Source organism: Corylus avellana, chromosome 4 (genome assembly GCF_965113065.1).
Source record: "Corylus avellana chromosome 4, dhCorAvel1.hap1.2, whole genome shotgun sequence".
Lineage (NCBI taxonomy): Eukaryota > Viridiplantae > Streptophyta > Magnoliopsida > Fagales > Betulaceae > Corylus > Corylus avellana.
Genome location: NC_142493.1, coordinates 23793442 through 23812410, shown reverse-complemented (window position 1 = coordinate 23812410; position 18969 = coordinate 23793442). Strand labels below are relative to the sequence as shown.

The 18969-nt window shown below is 38.0% G+C and overlaps 1 protein-coding gene and 1 long non-coding RNA gene across 5 annotated transcripts; one reads left to right on the top strand and one right to left on the bottom strand.

Moving 5' to 3' along the window:
• The first annotated feature begins 9545 nt into the window (after positions 1 to 9545).
• On the top strand, positions 9546 to 13693 carry LOC132180075 (putative calcium-transporting ATPase 13, plasma membrane-type). 4 transcript variants are annotated; one of them, XM_088515172.1, is made up of 2 exons: positions 9546 to 12967; positions 13669 to 13693. In XM_088515172.1, the coding sequence occupies exons 1-2, from the start codon at positions 9687 to 9689 to the stop codon at positions 13691 to 13693; spliced, it is 3306 nt and encodes a 1101-aa protein (XP_088371298.1). In that variant the 5' UTR covers positions 9546 to 9686. The 4 variants fall into 4 exon arrangements, with proteins under 4 accessions (XP_088371298.1, XP_088371300.1, XP_088371299.1 ...); XM_088515174.1 differs by lacking the exon at positions 13669 to 13693 and having other exon boundaries at positions 9546 to 9876; positions 10132 to 12986; XM_088515173.1 differs by lacking the exon at positions 13669 to 13693 and having other exon boundaries at positions 9546 to 9940; positions 10169 to 12986.
• A 2803-nt stretch (positions 13694 to 16496) lies between these two features.
• On the bottom strand, positions 16497 to 18007 carry LOC132179154 (uncharacterized). The gene is made up of 2 exons (XR_015911843.1): positions 17623 to 18007; positions 16497 to 17143 (listed from the first exon to the last, which is right to left on the bottom strand). It is a non-coding gene; the product is annotated as an uncharacterized LOC132179154 (long non-coding RNA).
• Positions 18008 to 18969: the final 962 nt, after the last annotated feature.

Below are 18969 nucleotides of genomic sequence, written 5' to 3'. Positions count from 1 at the left end.
TTGTGCCGGAAACAACTTCTCATCAGAAATCACATGCCTTGAGATAAAGACTCGTTTGGTGGAGGTATCTAGGCACCTATATCCCTTTTGATTTAAATAATATCCTAGAAAGATGCATTGTCTACTTCTGAATTCAAGTTTGTGTCTATTATAAGGACGAAGAAGAGGATAACAAGCACAACCAAATACCTTTAAATTACTATAAGGGTTAAATACCTCAGACCCCCTTGGGGTTTCACAACTTTATTTTTCTCTCATGGAGTTTCATTTTTATCACATAAGGTCCCTGTGATTTTGATAATAGACCAAGTTAGTCCTCCATCAGTTGACCGTTAGTTGACTTAACGGAATTCTACGTGAACCAATTAAATGTTAACACGTGGCACCTACTTAATTTTTTTTTTTTTTAAATTAAAAAAAAAAAATTATTTTCTAATAAAAAAAATAAAAAATAAAAAGATTGGGGGTGGCCGAGCCACCCCCTGGGCACCAAGGGAGCCACCCTCTTGGAGCTCAAGGGGGTGGTCGAAACCACCCCCAGTGGGTACTGGGGGTGGCCTATTCGGCCAGATGGGGGTGGTCAGGCTACCCCCATGGCCAAAGGGCCCAAATGGCCAAGGGGGTGGCCGAGCCACCCCCAATCTTTTTTCTTTTTTTTTTTTCTTTTTTTTTTTTGGTTTTTTTCTTAGAAAATACATTTTAAAAATAAATAAATTAAGTAGGTGCCACGTGTCAACATTTACTTGGTCCACGTGGAATTCCGTTAAGTCAACTGACGGAAGACTAACTTGGTCTATTATCAAAACCACAAGGACCTCCTGTGATAAAAATGAAACCCGAGAGGGGAAAAAATAAAGTTGTGAAACCTCATGGACTAATTTAGTAATTAACCCTTACTATAATCTGGTTCCTTATTGTGAAGTTTAAAATAAGGAGTAGACCATTTTATAGTTTGAGTAGGCAATCGGTTAATCAAATAGACAGCAGTATGGCAAGCCTCAATCCATAATTTAGAAGATAAATGAGATTGAGCAAGAAGTGTAAGGCCAGTTTCTATGATATGTCTGTGTTTTCTTTCTGTTATCCCATTTTGTTGGGAAGTGTGAGGACATGTTATTGTATGAAAAATACCATGAGAAGAAAGAAAGTTTTTGAATTGATGAGATGTATATTCACCCCCACCATCAGTTTGGAGCTGTTTGATCTTTGTTGAGAGAAGATTTTTAAGTAAACTCTTAAATTTGACAAAATAATCAAATACTTTAGACTTTAATTTTAAAGGAAAAATCCATGTATATCTTGAAAAATCATCTACAAATATAACATAGAATTTATAACCACTAACAGACACAACTGGAGATGTCCAGACATCATTATGAACTAATTTTAATGGAGAATTGGTAACATGAGTTGAATCCTGAAAAGGTAGTTGTTTGCTTTTGGCTAATTGACATGGCTCACATAAAGAAAAACTAGACTCTAAATGACTGACAGGTAGATGTTGAGACTTGAGAAGACGCTTGAGAACTTGAGAATTGGGATGTCCAAGTCTATTGTGCCAAGTGACTTCACCAACTTTGACTCCAAGAAAGGCAGCATGATTGCTGTGTTTATTGACTCCAAGAAAGGCAGCATGATTGCTGTGTTTATTGACTCCAAGAAAGGCAGCAGGCTTGTTGTGTTTATTGATGAGAAATTGTTTCAGCTGAATTGGGTATAGACCGTCCTCACTTGGCCCCTGCAATATTATCTCCCCCGAGAGGTTGTCTTTTACAAGAAAATAAGAATCTGTGAGTTTGAAGTGGCAATTATTATCATGACAGAAACGATTTATTGAAAAGAGATTAGCTGAAACATCAGAACAATGTAAGATATGTTTTAAATAAACAATAGTGTTTTAGAATTTGAAAGAAGAAGAACCCGTATGAGTGATGGGAAGAGAGCTACCATTGCCTACAGCAACCTGTTCTTCCCCATTGTATGGCTGTTGGATTGTGAGATTTTCCAAGTCAGCAGTGATATGGTTATTAGCCCCACTGCCAGCTAACCAATCATCATCTTCATGGAGAGCATTAGATTGAGCAGTCATGGCTGCAAGCGCACTTGGAGGGTGTCTTCCTTGGTAGGCGTAGTCCATGAGATGATAGCAGTCAAGTGCTTGATGGCTTGTCTTACCACAAATTTGACAAGGAACCCGATTAGTGCTATTAGAAAAGGTAGAATTTGTTTTACCTGAAATTGAAGCACGATTTGTTTGCTGAGGAGAATATCACTGACTAGCATTATTTGTTTGCTGAGAAGAATAGCGCTGACCACCAGAAGGCTTATGTGGTTGATTGCGTGCATTGTTCTTGCTGAATTTGGGCCTGTGAGTATATAGCTTTTGAGAATGAAGCGCAAATGAGGTGGTCTCATACTGTTTATTCTACTGCAGTAGAAGACGTTCATGGTTGAGCTGGGCAGACTAAAACTGATCTAGAGGCATAGCATTGTTATTTGTAGAAAGAGAGAAGGTAGTGATAAAGGCATTAAACTGAGGATTCAGGCCTCCAACGAGGTTAGAGATAAGGTCTTCCTCTTCAACTTTCTTTCCAACAAGAGCTAGTTCATCGACAAGGGACTTAGCTTCTTGTAGATACTCAGAGCAAGACTTAGTTCCTTGATGAAGAGTTTGTACTTGGTGCCGTAATTGACTGATGCGTGTCCTAGAAGGGCATGTAAAACGGGTAGCCAATGCAATCCACACCTCATGGGAGGTATTCAAGCCGTAGACTGTTAGAACCACTTTCTCAGAGAGACAAGTGATAAGCCAGCTAAGAACATACTGGTCTTTTCTTTCCCATATAGCAACTTCAGGATTGATAACATCATCCTCTCCAGCAGTTTTGGGAAGGAATTTAGGTGGGCATGGTTTTGAGCCATCAACGATGTTCATAAGACCATCAGTACGAAGGATGGGACGGATCTGAAGGTTCCAGGCCAGGTAATTACGTTCACCCAATTTGCTAGGTGTAAAGCTAGTAAGATTGGGTATGGAGATAGTGTTTGCGGAAGAAGCCATTAGGTTAGAGGTGTTAACCTACAAATGGCTCTGATACCAAATAAAATATTATCAAGAGATGAGATATTTGGCCAAGATGCATTCTGCAGCTTTATCATTGAACTTAAATAGAAAAGAGTTACACTTGTATTTGATCATATCAAGCTAACAAGATAAGCTTTGATGTGATAAGAAGATTTAAACAAAGAATAAAAGATAAAGAGATAATATAAAAGATTACAAACAATCAAAAGAGAAGTGATACAAATAAATAACTCTTACAAGAGATAAGTAAGAGTCCTAGCGCACTTCTTCTGAGTAGCAGCAGACTCCTTAACACTTTATGCCGTTTGTACAGTAAACAACATAAAATTTATGTAAAGGGAAGTCTTAACACCCTCTCAATCTCTGCTAGGGTTTCATCTCTAGCAGATAGCGCCGTCGGAGGGGGAGAAATTCTCCCCCTCCCCCTTCCTCCCCCTCATCCTCTTTTCTCTTCGCCCTAGAGCTAGCCTATTTACTTGATGTCCTTTGCTCTTTGGGCGTTTTCTTCCTCTCCCTCCCTCTTCACTCCTTTTCTGATTTTAGGGGTTTTTTGGAGGCCGATCTTCCGCCCTTCTCCCTCTGCCACGCCTGTTGCTGGGTCGGGCTTGGCTCCGGTTCGTGTCTTGCCTGATCGACCGCCTATCGCCTGGTCCACTTCGACTTGTGCTCCACCACCTTGCTACCCGAATCTGCCAGTGCCCATCACACCTTTTGCACTGGATTCGTCTCTCCGGCTGTTTTTTTTTTTTTTTTTTTTCGTTTCTGGTTGTTTTATTTCCTTTCCTTTATTTCTGTCTTTTGCCGTGTATTTGGTGTGTTGTTTTTATTGCCTTACTTGTTGGTCACACTTTGTGGGTGATGCTCTTGGTGGGTTCACTCAAACTCCCCCCCAGTTTGTTTTGTGTGCGACACTGATCTCCTCTGCACCTGTTCTGCCACCCATCATCCGATGTCGAGTCTTTCCTCGTGTCCCCTCGCAATGAGATCCAACGCCACCTTCCACGTTGGTTTTTGGCCAGCACGTGATCAGCTTCCTTCTGGCTGCCGTTTCCCGCTTAGTGTGATTCTCCAGTTTTTTCCCTGTTCCGTTGGTTTCCATTTGTTGTTTGTCTAATTTTTTCTATTATGTTTGTATTTTTATTTTAGTCCCTTTATTTCCCTGTATGCTTTTATTTCCTGTTTTTTGCTTGTAATAAGGCTCTTTCCCCTCTTGATCTGCATGCGTGATGCCCTCTAGGTTATTTGCTATGGTCCAAACCTTTGGGTTATGGATGTGAATGTTATCCTGGCTTTCGGGTCGAGGAGGAAGAGTTTCAATTGAGGGTTTGTCTATCCTCAGTTCCGAGGAATAAGCACTACCTATGCATTAGTTTGAGTCTGTTTGGCACATATCTGTTTTTTAATATGTAGCTTAGTCATGAGTCAGTAGATTGGTTTTGCGTTTGGAATGTAATACGTCATCTGTGACACTTGTAACCTCGTAGCTTTGGCTATAGTTGCTTGTAAGAGCTTTATGCTCATGATGATTTCTATGAATGAGACTGATATGGATTCTCTTTAAAAAAAAAAAAAACACAAAATTGATGTCGTTTGTATAATAAACAGCATAAATTTTATTGTCATTTATTATACAACCGGCACAATATACTAAATTTATGTTATTATACAACCGGCACAATATACAACCGACATAATTTTTTATTGTTGTTTACTGTACTACTGGCACAACTTCAAAATTTGTGCCGGTTGAACAATAAACAGCATAATTTTTAGTGACATTTATTGTATAAATGTCACAAATTACAGAATTTATACAGTTTGTAAGTAAACAGTACAAAAACAAATTAGGATCCTTTTAGTTCAAATGAATAGGAGAATATCCAGTTAGTTATAGTTGATAGGTATTTTTGTCCTCTCAAAAAGTGAAAAAACAAAAATATCTCTCTATTATAACTAACTGGATATTCTTGAATTCATTTGAACTAGAGAGGATCATGTTCCCACAAACAACATAGTTTTGTGTTGTTTAAGCAAAACGGCATTAAAAAAAAAATGCCTTTTTTTTTTGGTAGTGAATTTGTATAAAGGGAAACAATATGTGAAAATGAAACACCAACACATATACACCTTGCAAGCTCACCTCAACAAGCTAACCTCATCAATAGGTTTGAAGCCTTCGCTACTTCGCAGGAAATACAAAAGAAGAGACACACAAGGGAGTTCAATGGCAGTAGTTACTATAGTTGTGGTTGCAATTCCAGAAGGTTTGCCACTGGCCGTCTCACACTCATACTTGCTTATTCCATGAAGATAATGATGGCTGATCAGGCAATGGTGTGGAAGCTCTCCGCCTGTGAGATCATGGGCTCGGCCACCATCATTTGCACTAATAAAACAGGCACTCTCACGCTGAACCAAATGAACGTAACAAAGTTTTGGCTAGGAAAAAAACTTTTGCAGCAGGTTCTTACTCGTCAATTGCTCCATATGTTGTTAAATTGGTCCATGAAGGAATTGCTCTGATCACCGACGCTTTAAGATATTTTCATTACATGTTATATGAGGGTAAGGTGAAGCCTAAAGAGGCAGTTATTGTACCTGTTATGATTCTACCCATAAAATATCTAAGTTTATGGTAGGAAAGTGAGAGTAATGTAGATGTTATTTCAAAATTGTGTGAGCTACATGGCCCTCCCAAAGTTTAGGAACATTAATCTTAGATGCATATGTTGGTACGAGGAAGATGTATATGTTGTCATCACGGCCTTCACCAAAACCTCTGCTGCCTGGATTGTTTTTGTCTTGGATTTCAGTGATTGGACTCATTATCTGAAGAAGCAGGTCATGATGTATATATGAGTAATTATTCAACCTACTTGAGGAAGAAAAAGATCTTCCTTGGTGCTCTTACCGGCTCCAAAATTTTCCATGCATCTCAATATCTCATTGCATCATAGCGTGCCAATTATTGTAAGTTACTCCAAACTAATTAATTCACCTGAAAGTTTTAGAACCAAAATCTATCAAAATGTTTTCAAGTTTCCCTAAGAAAAATCTGTACTAAACTGTTATCTGTAGATAGAAAAGTTAATGAAAAAAAAAAAAAAAAAAAAAAGGTTTGGAATCTCTAAAAATAGAGAAGTGCTAGAGAGCCTAACAAATGAACCCAGAAAAATTTTCAAACTAACATGACAAGGGTTTTTAAATTAAAAAAAAAAAAAATGCAATTCTCTCTCCCTTATTTGCCACTCACGGTCTGCCACATTAGTTTGGAGATTTTTCTAAATTCATTTGTTTGACTTCCTAGCACTTCTCTTAAAAATATATCAACATTTCACTATGCAAGTTGTTCAAAACATTTTCAAGTTACCTAAAGCAAAATGCATACTTGTTTTCAATGTAATGTGCTTAATCATCCGAAATTATAAAATTTGTCTTCTATTGTAGAATTATTTCGTTGATTGATTGAAACAAAAAAATCAAAGGCATATCATTTTACTGATAAATTGATTCATTTTGTTTAGACTCTTCGAATACAATGTAGCAATGAAAGTTTTTAAAACAAGGCTTCACACAAAAATGGAGGATGAGCTTATTACAAATTTAAATATAGTTGTTTATATTGAAAGAGAAATTGCTGAGAACTTCAATTCAAACTATACTTGTTGATTTTCTCTAAACTAGTATAGGTTGCAATTTTAAACATTTTGTTTTTGTATTTTTGTTTCTTTTTGTACTAGGGCTAGGCCTACATGTTACATTTTTGATCCATTAATTTTGGCACATATTTATGAAGTTTGATAAATATAATTTCTGTAATATATATATTGGCTTGTGTTTTATCATATTTTTTGTAAATAGTAAAAACATAGTATATATTCACAAAAAAAATATTATCATTATATTTTGGTTTAGCCCCCTCAAACATAAATTCTTAGCTTTGCCACTATGGACAAACATTTTCAGTTGGGGGTGATTGTACAAGCCACCATTTTTATCCAAAGCGTAGGGCACTTATTCTGCTGTTGGGTGATCCTCCCCTTTTGTGAGAGTGGAGGAGTGCTGCCACCCCTCCCGCCTTTTTTATTTATTTATTTATTTACTTTCAGACTTTAGCATTTTTTGCTAAAATAAAAAATTATTCTTTTAACATAGGCATGAGATGTGGCAACCGCCTAATTTGCCTAGATAATGAGTCTGCCCTTATTATCCTAAGGTTTCACTCAAAATGTTCTCATATTTATCTCCTAACAATATCTAAGACAGAAATGTCTCACATGTTTAAGACACACGTGGCAATGTCAGAAGTTAGTTTGTAGGAGCTTTATACAAGCCATCTTGCTGCGTCAATTTCCTAGGACAGAAATACGTATGGCAATTTCCTAGTTATGTATATATGATCACACGCTGGCTGCGTCTCAGGCGCGGCGGCGCATGCATTAATTAATGTGATCACATGCATCCTTTCAGACTTTTAGTCAAACACGTTCCTAGGCCTCCAAGTCTAGAGCCTTCGCATAATTTCATTTTTAAACCTGGAGATCGAAGTCTGTGTCGACGCAGCCTGAGATCCAGGAGTGCTTCCATATTTGATCGATCCCAATCTATCCTCCTGCACTGTTTAGCCGACACAAAACCAAAACTGCTTTTCCTGTTTACATGCTCAAAAATTAGCTGCTCGGATCATCCTTTCTTTGAGAGGAAAATTAAGGAAGAGATTTTGGTGATACACACAGCAATTACGAGAAACAATTCTTAGCTTGTTGAAATGATTATACGTACCATATTGCATGAATCCATCTGTGGCAGTTTCCTTCAGCATGTATCTCTTTTTACTAGATGGGAAAAAGCCAAATCCCTTCCAAACGGACACAGTCACAAAAAAAACTTTTGGAATCTTAACTTATTCCCTCGAACTTTCTTGCCTTTTGTAATGTTTCCTCCTAACTATCAAAAGTTGCAATGTTGGTGTTCGATGTTTCAGCCCATTTCAATTCCCTCTATAGTTAGGTTTTTTGTTAACTTAAACGGCTAACAAGTAATATATAATTTATAAAAAATACAAATATACCCGTAATTAAAATTTTTAACAAAATCCAAAATATATAATAATAATAATAAAGAGACTGAGCTGGCCATGGTGTTCAATGATGACCCACATCATCACAGTGGATAGGGAACTGACAGTTTTTAACACAACCCACGAACCCGCTTGATCATAAACAGGTTGACCCTTTTAATCCGTTTAATAAACGAATCATAAATAGGTTGACCCACATAACCCATTTATAAAATTATATATATTTTTTATATAATAAATATATATTGAAACGGGTTATATTCGGGTCGAAACAGGGCAAATGAGTCGTGTTGGGTTAGGTCAAATGGGTTAAACATGTTGCGTTTGAGTCTAAATGGGTCAAGTAGGTCGTGTTCAGGTTTAAATGCATAACTCATTTAGCTAAATAGGTCATGTTTGTATTTTCCCTTATTAGATTGGCAGGTCAAGCAGGTCGACCTGAGCTCAACCTGCCGACCTGTTTTTCTAAACCCTAACCATGGGTTGCAATGAGACAAGACTCGGTGTAGAAAAAATTATAAGTGAGGGTATTTTGGTCATTTTCATTAATTAATTAGTTAGATAACAAAAAATCTTAACATATGAGGTATTGAAAATAGCTGAAATATAGAATACTCACATTGCAATATTTGATAGTTTAAGAGCAACATTGCAAAAACAGTAACAATGAGAGGTTACCACGAACTTGAGCATTTGGGCATACAATTACATCATTCTTTCTTATCCGTTTTCATAGAAAGTGGAGAATGCTGCGTTCTTAAGTTATTCCTTTTGTTCTTAGGAAGTCAAACGACTAATGTTTGACTGGGGCAATATTTTCCGAATCATTAATTTAAAAGATAGTTATTCTATGGAAAGAAATTCATAAAAAGATTGGCTTGCACTGTCTAACGCACAAGGAGAAAACAAAAGGGAATTGCCTTGATAAACTTAGGACGAAAGGATTCCAATTGCTTAGCCCGAGGGGCAAGAGATTGCTGTAGGCTTTCGATGATGACAAGTTTCCGCGTCCATTTGGTCTCGAACAAATCAAAAGCCGATACTTTTTGTCAAACCGCGCAAACTCTTCGAGTTACCAAGAAACAACGCAAACTCGATCGATCTGTACACTTATCGACACCATCAATTTGGTATTAAATTTTTGCGGAAAGTCGTGAGAAACCCAACATATTTCATGGATACTTTTATTGCGAAACAACACAGAGCACAAACAAAACTGACAGACAAAGCTATAAAATGTCAAGGACTTCCCCAATTTAATGTACCCTGCAACATATCTCCTTATATCATTACTATTCTCCAGCTATTCTGCTCTTTCGATTTTTCCTCGAGGAATATCTGCATTTATCCTCACTTTGCTCCATTCATTCATAAAAGGTATTTGCTCATTTGAATCCTTCAAGTTTTACACATAGAAAAAAGAGTTACTGCTTTTTATTTTATCTCTATTACTACATTGTCAGTTCCTTGCTTTCCTACACATATCATCTTTACAGTGAACTTTTTTCCCTCCCTGAGCCAATGGCTACAATTCTCCCACCAAAGTCGGAGAGCATATGCATTGAGACTTTACTTCACGTACCAGAAATACTCGGCCAAGCCAACAAGAGATGGCACTCTGCTTTTGTGACCATCTACTGTTCCAGAACCATACTTTCTTTTTTTACAGAATCTCTATCCGGAAAGAAAAATACTGAGATTTCATGCAGTCCTTCTTATTCCATTGAGGATCTCAGACCAAGCAATAGCTTCCAAATTGATCGTACCAGTCTTACTGAACTTGTGAAGGAGAATGATGTTGACAGCCATCATTCTCTAGCAGAGAAGAAAAATGTTGACATTTCACGCTCTCCATCTTTCATCATTATGAATCTCAAACCTCTCGTTGAACTCGTGAAAGAGAAAAGTATTCACAAATTCCATTCTCTACACGAAATCAAAAATCCTGAGCTTTCTCACTGTCCATCATTCACCATTGTGGATCTCGTCCCCGACAAAAGGTTCAAAATTGATCAAAATTGTCTCATTCAACTTGTGAAAGAGAAAAATGTTGACAGGCTCCAAAAATTTGGAGGGGTTGATGCGGTAGCATCTAGCCTTCACACCAATGCTGAATTGGGTATTGCAGGCGATGTTGAAGATATTGCACTCCGACACGAGGCTTTCGGCTCCAACACATATAAAAGACCGCCTACAAAGAGCTTCTTCCAGTTCATAGTGGAAGCCTTCAAGGATCTTACCATTTTCATCCTCTTAGGCTGTGCAACACTTTCTCTTGCGTTTGGCATTAAAGAACATGGAATCAAAGAAGGTTGGTATGATGGTGGAAGCATATTTGTTGCTATATTTCTTGTCATTGCTGTTTCTGCCATAAGCAACTTTAGGCAAAATAGACAGTTTGACAAATTATCCAAAGTCAGCAACAATATACAGGTTGATGTTGTGAGAGCTGCGCGGCGTCAACAGATTTCAATATTTAAAATTGTTGTTGGAGATGTTGTTTGCTTAAAGATTGGAGATCAAGTTCCAGCTGACGGCCTATTCATAGACGGGCACTCATTGCAAGTGGATGAATCCAGCATGACAGGGGAGAGTGACCAAGTAGAAGTAAATTGCAGTCATCCATTTCTGGTTTCAGGTACTAAGGTGGCCGATGGCTATGCTCAGATGCTTGTCACTTCAGTTGGCATGAACACAACCTGGGGCGAGATGATGAGCTCAATCAGCCGTGACACAAACGAACAAACACCTTTACAAGCTCGCCTCAACAAGTTAACCTCATCAATCGGTAAAGTTGGTTTGCTAGTCGCTTTCCTAGTTCTCGTACTCTTGTTGGTTCGCTACTTCACAGGTAATACAACAGATGACAATGGAAATAAGGAGTTCAACGGTAACAAGACCAAGGTTGATGACATAGTGAATGCTGTGGTGGGGATTGTCGCTGCTGCTGTTACTATAGTTGTGGTTGCAATCCCAGAAGGTTTGCCACTGGCAGTTACACTCACACTTGCTTATTCCATGAAGAGAATGATGGTTGATCAAGCAATGGTGCGAAAGCTCTCTGCCTGTGAGACCATGGGCTCTGCCACCACCATTTGTACTGATAAAACAGGCACTCTCACGCTCAACCAAATGAAGGTGACAAAGTTTTGGTTGGGGAAAGAAACTTTTACAGCTGGTTCTTACTCATCAATTGCTGAATATGTTCTCAAATTGGTCCAGGAAGGAGTTGCTTTAAACACAACTGGTAGTGTATACATGCCTAATTCAGGATCTGAAATTGAGTTTTCAGGTAGTCCCACAGAAAAAGCAATTCTTTCATGGGCTGTTTTGGACCTAAACATGGAAATGGAGCAATTGATGCAAAGTTGTACGATTCTTTATGTTGAAGCATTCAATTCCCAGAAGAAACGAAGTGGAGTCCTTATGAGGAGAAAAGCAGACAACACAATCCATGTACACTGGAAAGGTGCAGCAGAGATGATATTGAAGATGTGCTCAAGTTACTATGATGCTTCTGGAATTGTAAAAGATCTTGATGATGCTGAACAGATGAAATTTGAGCAAATTATTCAAGGTATGGCAGCTAGCAGCCTCCGGTGCATTGCATTTGCACATAAGCAGGTTTCAGAAGAATATCAAGAAAATAAAAGGCTAGAAGAAGATGGTTTGACCCTATTAGGACTTGTGGGACTTAAGGACCCATGTCGTTCAGGGGTGAAGAAAGCTGTGGAAGATTGCCAATATGCCGGTGTGAATATTAAAATGATCACGGGAGACAATGTTTTCACTGCAAAAGCTATAGCCACCGAATGTGGGATACTTAGGCCTGGTCAAGACATGGTCAGTGGAGCAGTAGTAGAAGGTGTGGAATTCAGAAACTACACGCCAAAAGAGAGATTGGAGAAAGTTGATAAAATTTGTGTGATGGCAAGGTCTTCTCCCTTTGACAAACTTTTGATGGTAGAGTGCTTGAAACAAAAAGGCCATGTGGTTGCAGTCACTGGCGATGGCACAAACGATGCACCAGCACTAAAAGAAGCTGATATAGGACTTTCAATGGGGATTCAAGGCACCGAGGTGGCCAAGGAAAGCTCTGACATTGTCATTTTGGACGATAATTTTGCTTCAGTGGCCACAGTTTTAAAGTGGGGAAGATGTGTCTATAACAACATCCAGAAGTTCATCCAATTTCAACTTACCGTAAATGTTGCTGCTCTTGTGATCAACTTTGTGGCAGCAGTTTCAGCTGGAGAAGTCCCACTTACAGCAGTGCAATTATTGTGGGTGAACTTGATTATGGATACATTGGGTGCTCTGGCTCTTGCGACAGAGCAACCTGCCAAGGAATTGATGGATAAACCACCTGTGGGCCGGACTACGCCACTTATCACCAACATTATGTGGAGAAACCTCTTAGCCCAAGCTTCATATCAAATAGTTGTCCTTTTGACCTTGCAGTTCAAAGGTGAATCAATCTTTGGTGTGGCTGAGAAGGTAAATGACACCTTAATCTTTAATACTTTTGTTCTTTGCCAAGTCTTCAATGAATTCAATGCAAGGAAGCTCGAGAAGAAGAATGTCTTCAAGGGGATACACAAGAATAGATTGTTTTTGGGGATCATCGTGATAACCATTATTCTACAGGTAGTCATGGTAGAGTTTCTAAAGAAGTTTGCAGATACAGAAAGGTTGAATTGGTTGCAATGGGGTGCATGCATTGGAATCTCAGCACTATCTTGGCCAATTGGTTGGATCGTCAAGTGTATACCTGTTCCACAAAGACCATTTCTTAGCTACCTAAAGATGAAAAAGATATGACCATGGGATTTTCTTCAATACTTCTTATTGTTAACTCTATCGGTTCCAGTATTTGGTATCTTATTATAATTATTCAGTTCTATCATTGTATCGCTTATCCTATATGTAAGTATTGATGTCATATTTTCAATAATACAAAATTTTTACTTATTTTTTATCATACGTTGAGGGTAGTTACAATAATATTGTCTAGCTTATTATAATTCTCTAGTTCTCTCATTGTATAGCTTAACAGATATGTAAGTATTGTGTTCGAATTTACATGGCGAGTCTCATGTGAGAAGATTCTTGAAGGCAAGGGAGAAGAGATTTAGGTTTGGTGTGAGAATCGGTATGTCCATGGAAATTTCGGGAAGAGATTCTTTACGGTTGTGGTTTTGGTTGTCGTTTTGCCTGTAGTTGATGGTTTGCTCATGGTTGATGGTTTGCACATATTCTCGTATAATTTTTTATACTTGGGGTTCATGATAATGTAATTTATTTTGTTAAATGATTGAAAATGTGGTGTTTACTTTGTTAGTATCTATGGAAGACTATACACGTATTGTATAACACTGGTTTGCGATTCCTACCATGCAATTATGAAAATGAAATTTTTGAGTATCCAGATAAATCTTTGGGACAATGAATTTTCTGCTGCGGCCTGCTTAAAATGTAGCTGCAGAACAGCCGTCTACAAATGGATCTCCTGCAGATACATATTATAAGTCAAAACCTGCAGCAACTTTGGAGGGTCTTGTAGCTGAATATCCATATCTGTGGTACTCCACGGTTGAAGATAACTTATATTTGGGACGACTAACAACTATATATGTGCAAAGAAATTAAACATAATCTGAGCCATTAGTTGAAGCAGCATACATGATTGAATATGTGGCCTTCAACTCATGCAATATATTCAAAAATAAATAAATAACTACCAATCAAATGAAAGAAAAGAAAAATTCAAAGACGAATGAAAAATGATAACTTAAGCCATGGATCATGGATGAATACAGCCTGACAGGGCTTCCCATAACCCACCTACCGTAAAAATGTTAATATGTTATTTTGGCAAACACGTAACGTGCAATTCTGCAACTTAACTGAGATTGTTTTTCATAGACCTGGCTTTATGCGGATCAACCTCTAGACAAACAAGGCAGCTAATTAACCATTTTTGTGCTTACCCAAAGATCCACAGAGTAGGAAACGCTCCCAACTCCCACAACAATGTACGCATGTATCCACCTGCGGAGCCTCAGTGCTTCTTTCTGAGGGAGGACCCCAAATGTTCGTGAAAATTAACTTTAATGGAGAATAAGAAACGGATATAGACAAAAGAACAGACAACCTGCTTCTTGGCTAGTTGAGAAGCAGAGCAGACAGGCAAAATACCAATTGGACACTGAAAGTTGATGTTGAGATAGGATTTTTGTGAACTGTCCGAAGAGCCTGTATCCAACTGCTGAGCCTCAGTTCGATTCGAATGGCTTCATGGACGGAACCACGGAGGCCGGGGAGCCTCCCCGATCCCCCAAAGATTTTCAAATACCTCCGCTCCATCCTTCCAAATTTTTGAAAAAAAAAGAATTTGAAATAAAAAATAAAAATATTCTGTTTTTCCTGACTGCCGTTCGAGACAAAGATTTGGTACGTTGGTGTATATATGGTTACTATGTTAAGAAAATAAATAGTTATTAAATAATATAAAATTGAATAGCCATTTTTATTCATTAAAATTGTACCAAAATTATTAAAATATCAAAGATATATACACAAACAATAATAATAATAATTTTTTTTAAAAAAAAAAAAAAGCTAAGAAATTTTTTTTTCGTAGTCAACCACCTTGGCAGATCATCGGGTGGTCACACTACTCCCAAAAGCCCCTCATGGTGGACCATCGAGTATCTTACGACCACCCTAACCATGCTTTGGGGTATCCTCGTGGTTCTTCTAGAGTGGCCGACTACCCCTTAAGGTGGTTAGGCACTAGTATAAAGTTTTGTGATTGTCTCGCCTCCTTTTTTTTAAAAAAAATAATAATAATAATAATAAAAATTTTAGGTTTGCAAGAAAAAAAAATAATGATTCTATTGGAAAATTCATTATAGTCCTTAATGAATATTTATTCCTCCAATTTTTTAAAGAAATGCGTATTCATTTTTCTAAGGGATCGAATAGCTATTCATAAAAATAGTATGTAACCGAAAAAAAAAAAAAAAAAAAAAAAAAAAAAAAAAAGAAGTTATTTCATAAGAATAATCAATCTATTTCAGAGGTCTATTCTGCATACCAAACATGCCCTTAGTATATTGTTATTATTTTCTACCAATATAAAAAAAAAAAATTTTATTTGAACACTTCCCTTCTTTTTTCTTCTTTTGGGACGAAATCATAATTATTTTATTTTCTTTCTCATTACTTTTTATTTTAGAGTAATGATACATAATACATATTACACTCCCATTTGGCTGGACTCTAGCTAGTTAAAAACAAGAATCCAAAAGCTGTGATAGGTAGCGATCCGTATCATTTATGTATATAATTAAGGTTACTTTAGGGCTTTCGAATTTTTTAGCAGGTCTCCTACGCCGAACGTGTTCGACGTGGGTGATCAATGCAAATTGCAAGCCATCGTTCAACGTTGTCTCCATTGAGTCAATGCCATCGGATCGTGACTAGTCAATTAAGCAGCCTAAAATTGACGTCTCCAGTGAGTCAATGCCATCGGATTGTGACTAGCTAGTCAAGCAGCCTAAGATTGACTGCCGGGAGCTAGCTAGTGACCCTCTTTTGAGACGTGCAACTGAGAAAACAGTTCATCTTTGAAGCACATACATAAATACTAGGTTGGACTACCCTCACCCGAACCACACCATCTCAGATCAGATGCCACTGCCTCTGCCTGCCCTTTCTTTTGTTACCATCTGTTGTTCTTGAGCCCTGCTTTCTTTTTTCAATTCTTTCATCTTTGTTCATCTCAAACCTGACAACAGATTCTAAATTCATCAACCAAGTCTTCCTGGAGCTGTTGCTGCATTTTCTCTTGCGTTTGTCATTAAAGAGCATGAAATCAAAGATGATGGATGGCATGATGATGATGGTGGCCGGAAGCTTTTTTGTCATTGCTAGCTAGCTGTTTATTCTATGCTCTCTAATGCCAAACGCAAGAGAATGTGCAGCACATCCTAAAAGGATGAAATTGTACGTAGTATCCTTCAAGGCATCCACGTCCAATGGCAGCTGAGGCATGGATTCATTTTTGGGAGGCCAAACTAAATTATACAAATTCAATGACAAAATAAATATTACAGGGTAGTGCATGTAAATAGGAAGGTAAAGTTCTTGGTGAATTTATTTCAATGCCATGTTATTATGTGACCCGTGATATTTTTTTTATATTGACCATTTACATTTTTCCAATTAATGTGAAATTCAATATTTCTGTAGTCACACGTACGTGTAATGTATATACTCAACAGGAAGTAAAAGAAGCGGATCACCATCCAAATGGTTGTTAGGAAAGACAGGAAACAACAGACGTATTTATTGTTGTCGAAATCCGACAGATTGACAAATTATCCGAAGTCAGCAACAATATCCCAGTTGATGTTGTGAGAGCTTGGGAGGGGCGTCAACAGATTTCAGTATTTGAAATTGTGGTTGGAGATGTAAATTGCTTAAAGATTTGAGATCAAGTTCCAGCAGATGGGCTATTCTTAGATGGGCACTCCTTTCAAGTAGGCCAATCCAGCATGACAGGGGAGAGTGACCATGTAGAAGTAAATTGCAGTCATCCATTTTTGGTTTCTGGAGCAAAGGAAATACAAAAGAAGAGAACACAAGGGAGTTCAATGGCAAGCAGTTACTATAGTTGTGGTTGCAATTCTAGAAGGTTTGCCACTGGCCGTCACGCTCACACTTGCTTATTCCATGAAGAGAATGATGGCTGATCAGGCAATGGTGCGGAAGCTCTCTGCTGTGAGACCATGGGCTCTGCCACCTTCATTTGCACTGATAAAACAGGCACTCTCACGCTGAACTCAATAAATGTATCAGTCAGCTCTGGAAACGACCCAAAAAATGGCTTAATTTACAGGTGAATCAAAGTGCAATTACAGCTGCGAGCAGTTCAAACACGAGCAAATGACACTGCTTCAGCAATACACAGCCTGCAGGATAGAGAAACAGCAGCACCCACATGTGTAAATTGTAATTCAAAGGAGTGATTAAAAGAATTGTGCATAAATAGAGAAGCAAATCTGTCATGCTTCAATACCAATTTGTTCAAAATCAAGCACAAGTCATCAAGATATTTTTTTCTTCAAATCATTGAAAATTCAACTTCATAGGGACATATTTATAATATGTTTGAATCTCATTACAGTATATATATAACTCAACATTTTCCAGCAACTATCATTTTTATAAAACATCTAGTTCAAGTAATTTTAATCAAATCTCAAGAATTTCTCCGAATTTCTTAATAAAAACTAATTCAATCCTATCCAAATAAACAATCAAATTTTAATACCTAAGCGGATCACCAAAACATCTAATTTCTTCTTAATTGCATATTCACCAAAACATCTAACATTAAAAAAGCTTCAGTTCCCAGCAATATAATGAAATAAGATATCCGAAGGCATACCTCTACGAGATCATTTGGTTCAGCCTGAGAGTCCCTGTTTTGTCAGTACAAATGGTGGTGGCAGAGGCCATGGTTTCACAGGGAGAGAGCTTCTGCACCATTGTCTGATCAGCCATCATTCTCTTCATGGAATAGGCAAGTGTAAGCGTGATGGCCAGTGGCAAGCATTCAAGCATGGGCATCAAGCCAGCACCTTTGCACCAGAAACCAAAAATGGATGACTGCAATTTACTTCTACATGGTCACTCTCCCCTGTCATGCTGGATTTGTCCACTTTCAACGAATGCCCATCTAAGAATAGCCATCTGCTGGAACTTGATCTCCAATCTTTAAGCAAACTACATCTCCAACCACAATTTCAAATACTGAAATTTGTTGATGCCCACCTCCCCCCCCCCCCCCCCCCCCCCTCACAACATCAACTTGGATATTGTTGCTCACTTGGGATAATTTGTCAAATGGTCTGTTTTGCCTAAAGTTACTTATAGCAGAAAGAGCGACGAGTTTGGATGGGTTTGGTATATTTCCAAGAACACCCGAATTGTTTGACCCAAAAAAGATAGCACGTGCTCAATCTGAATCAGAGGGGATGGTGAGTTTCCTTGTACGTGGGTAGGTATCTTCTTGGTGCTTGAAGAAGAGATGCAACAGGAATAATTATTACAGAAAGAAGGCGTCGACCCGCGTCCTTAAATTGCAGTCAAATTTAGGCTGCTTAAGTTGTCATTATTCGGTTGGCGTCTTTCAATTAATCATTGAATCACGTGTTTAATCAATGTAATAAAGCCATCTGCCCTCGAGCTACGCAAATGGAATATAAAGCATTGACAAACTCCAGACTGGAGACAACCCACCAATGGATTTTTGGGGCGGCCAAGGGTGGCATTGCCGAGGCGGATTTGGATTTGGGGGTGCTGAGACAGCCCGGTCTTGCAGTGGGTGACCGGCTACCACTGCAATTCAAAATTTTTTTATTAAAAAAAAGAAAAAAAAACAAAACAAAACAAAAATCTAAGGGTTGAAAAAAAAAAAATGTTAATAATTATTTATCTTCGTAAAAGAAGAGAATAGTCATTCCATTTCTGCAAACTATTCGGTGAACCAAACGGGCCTAAGATATTAAGATTTATGGTATGAACTATAAGGCTTTGGTGATAAGCCCCAATGTCTGGTATGTTGCTTCAACTAATCACTCCGATTATGTTTAATTTCTTTGCACATATACAATTGTTAGTCTTCCCAAATATATATAGTTATGTTTGGTACATGCCCTTGGCTTTTCTGTTAATAAAAGGCCATAGAATTCTTTAAGATTAGCCACATTGAGGGACACATTTGCACTTGGGT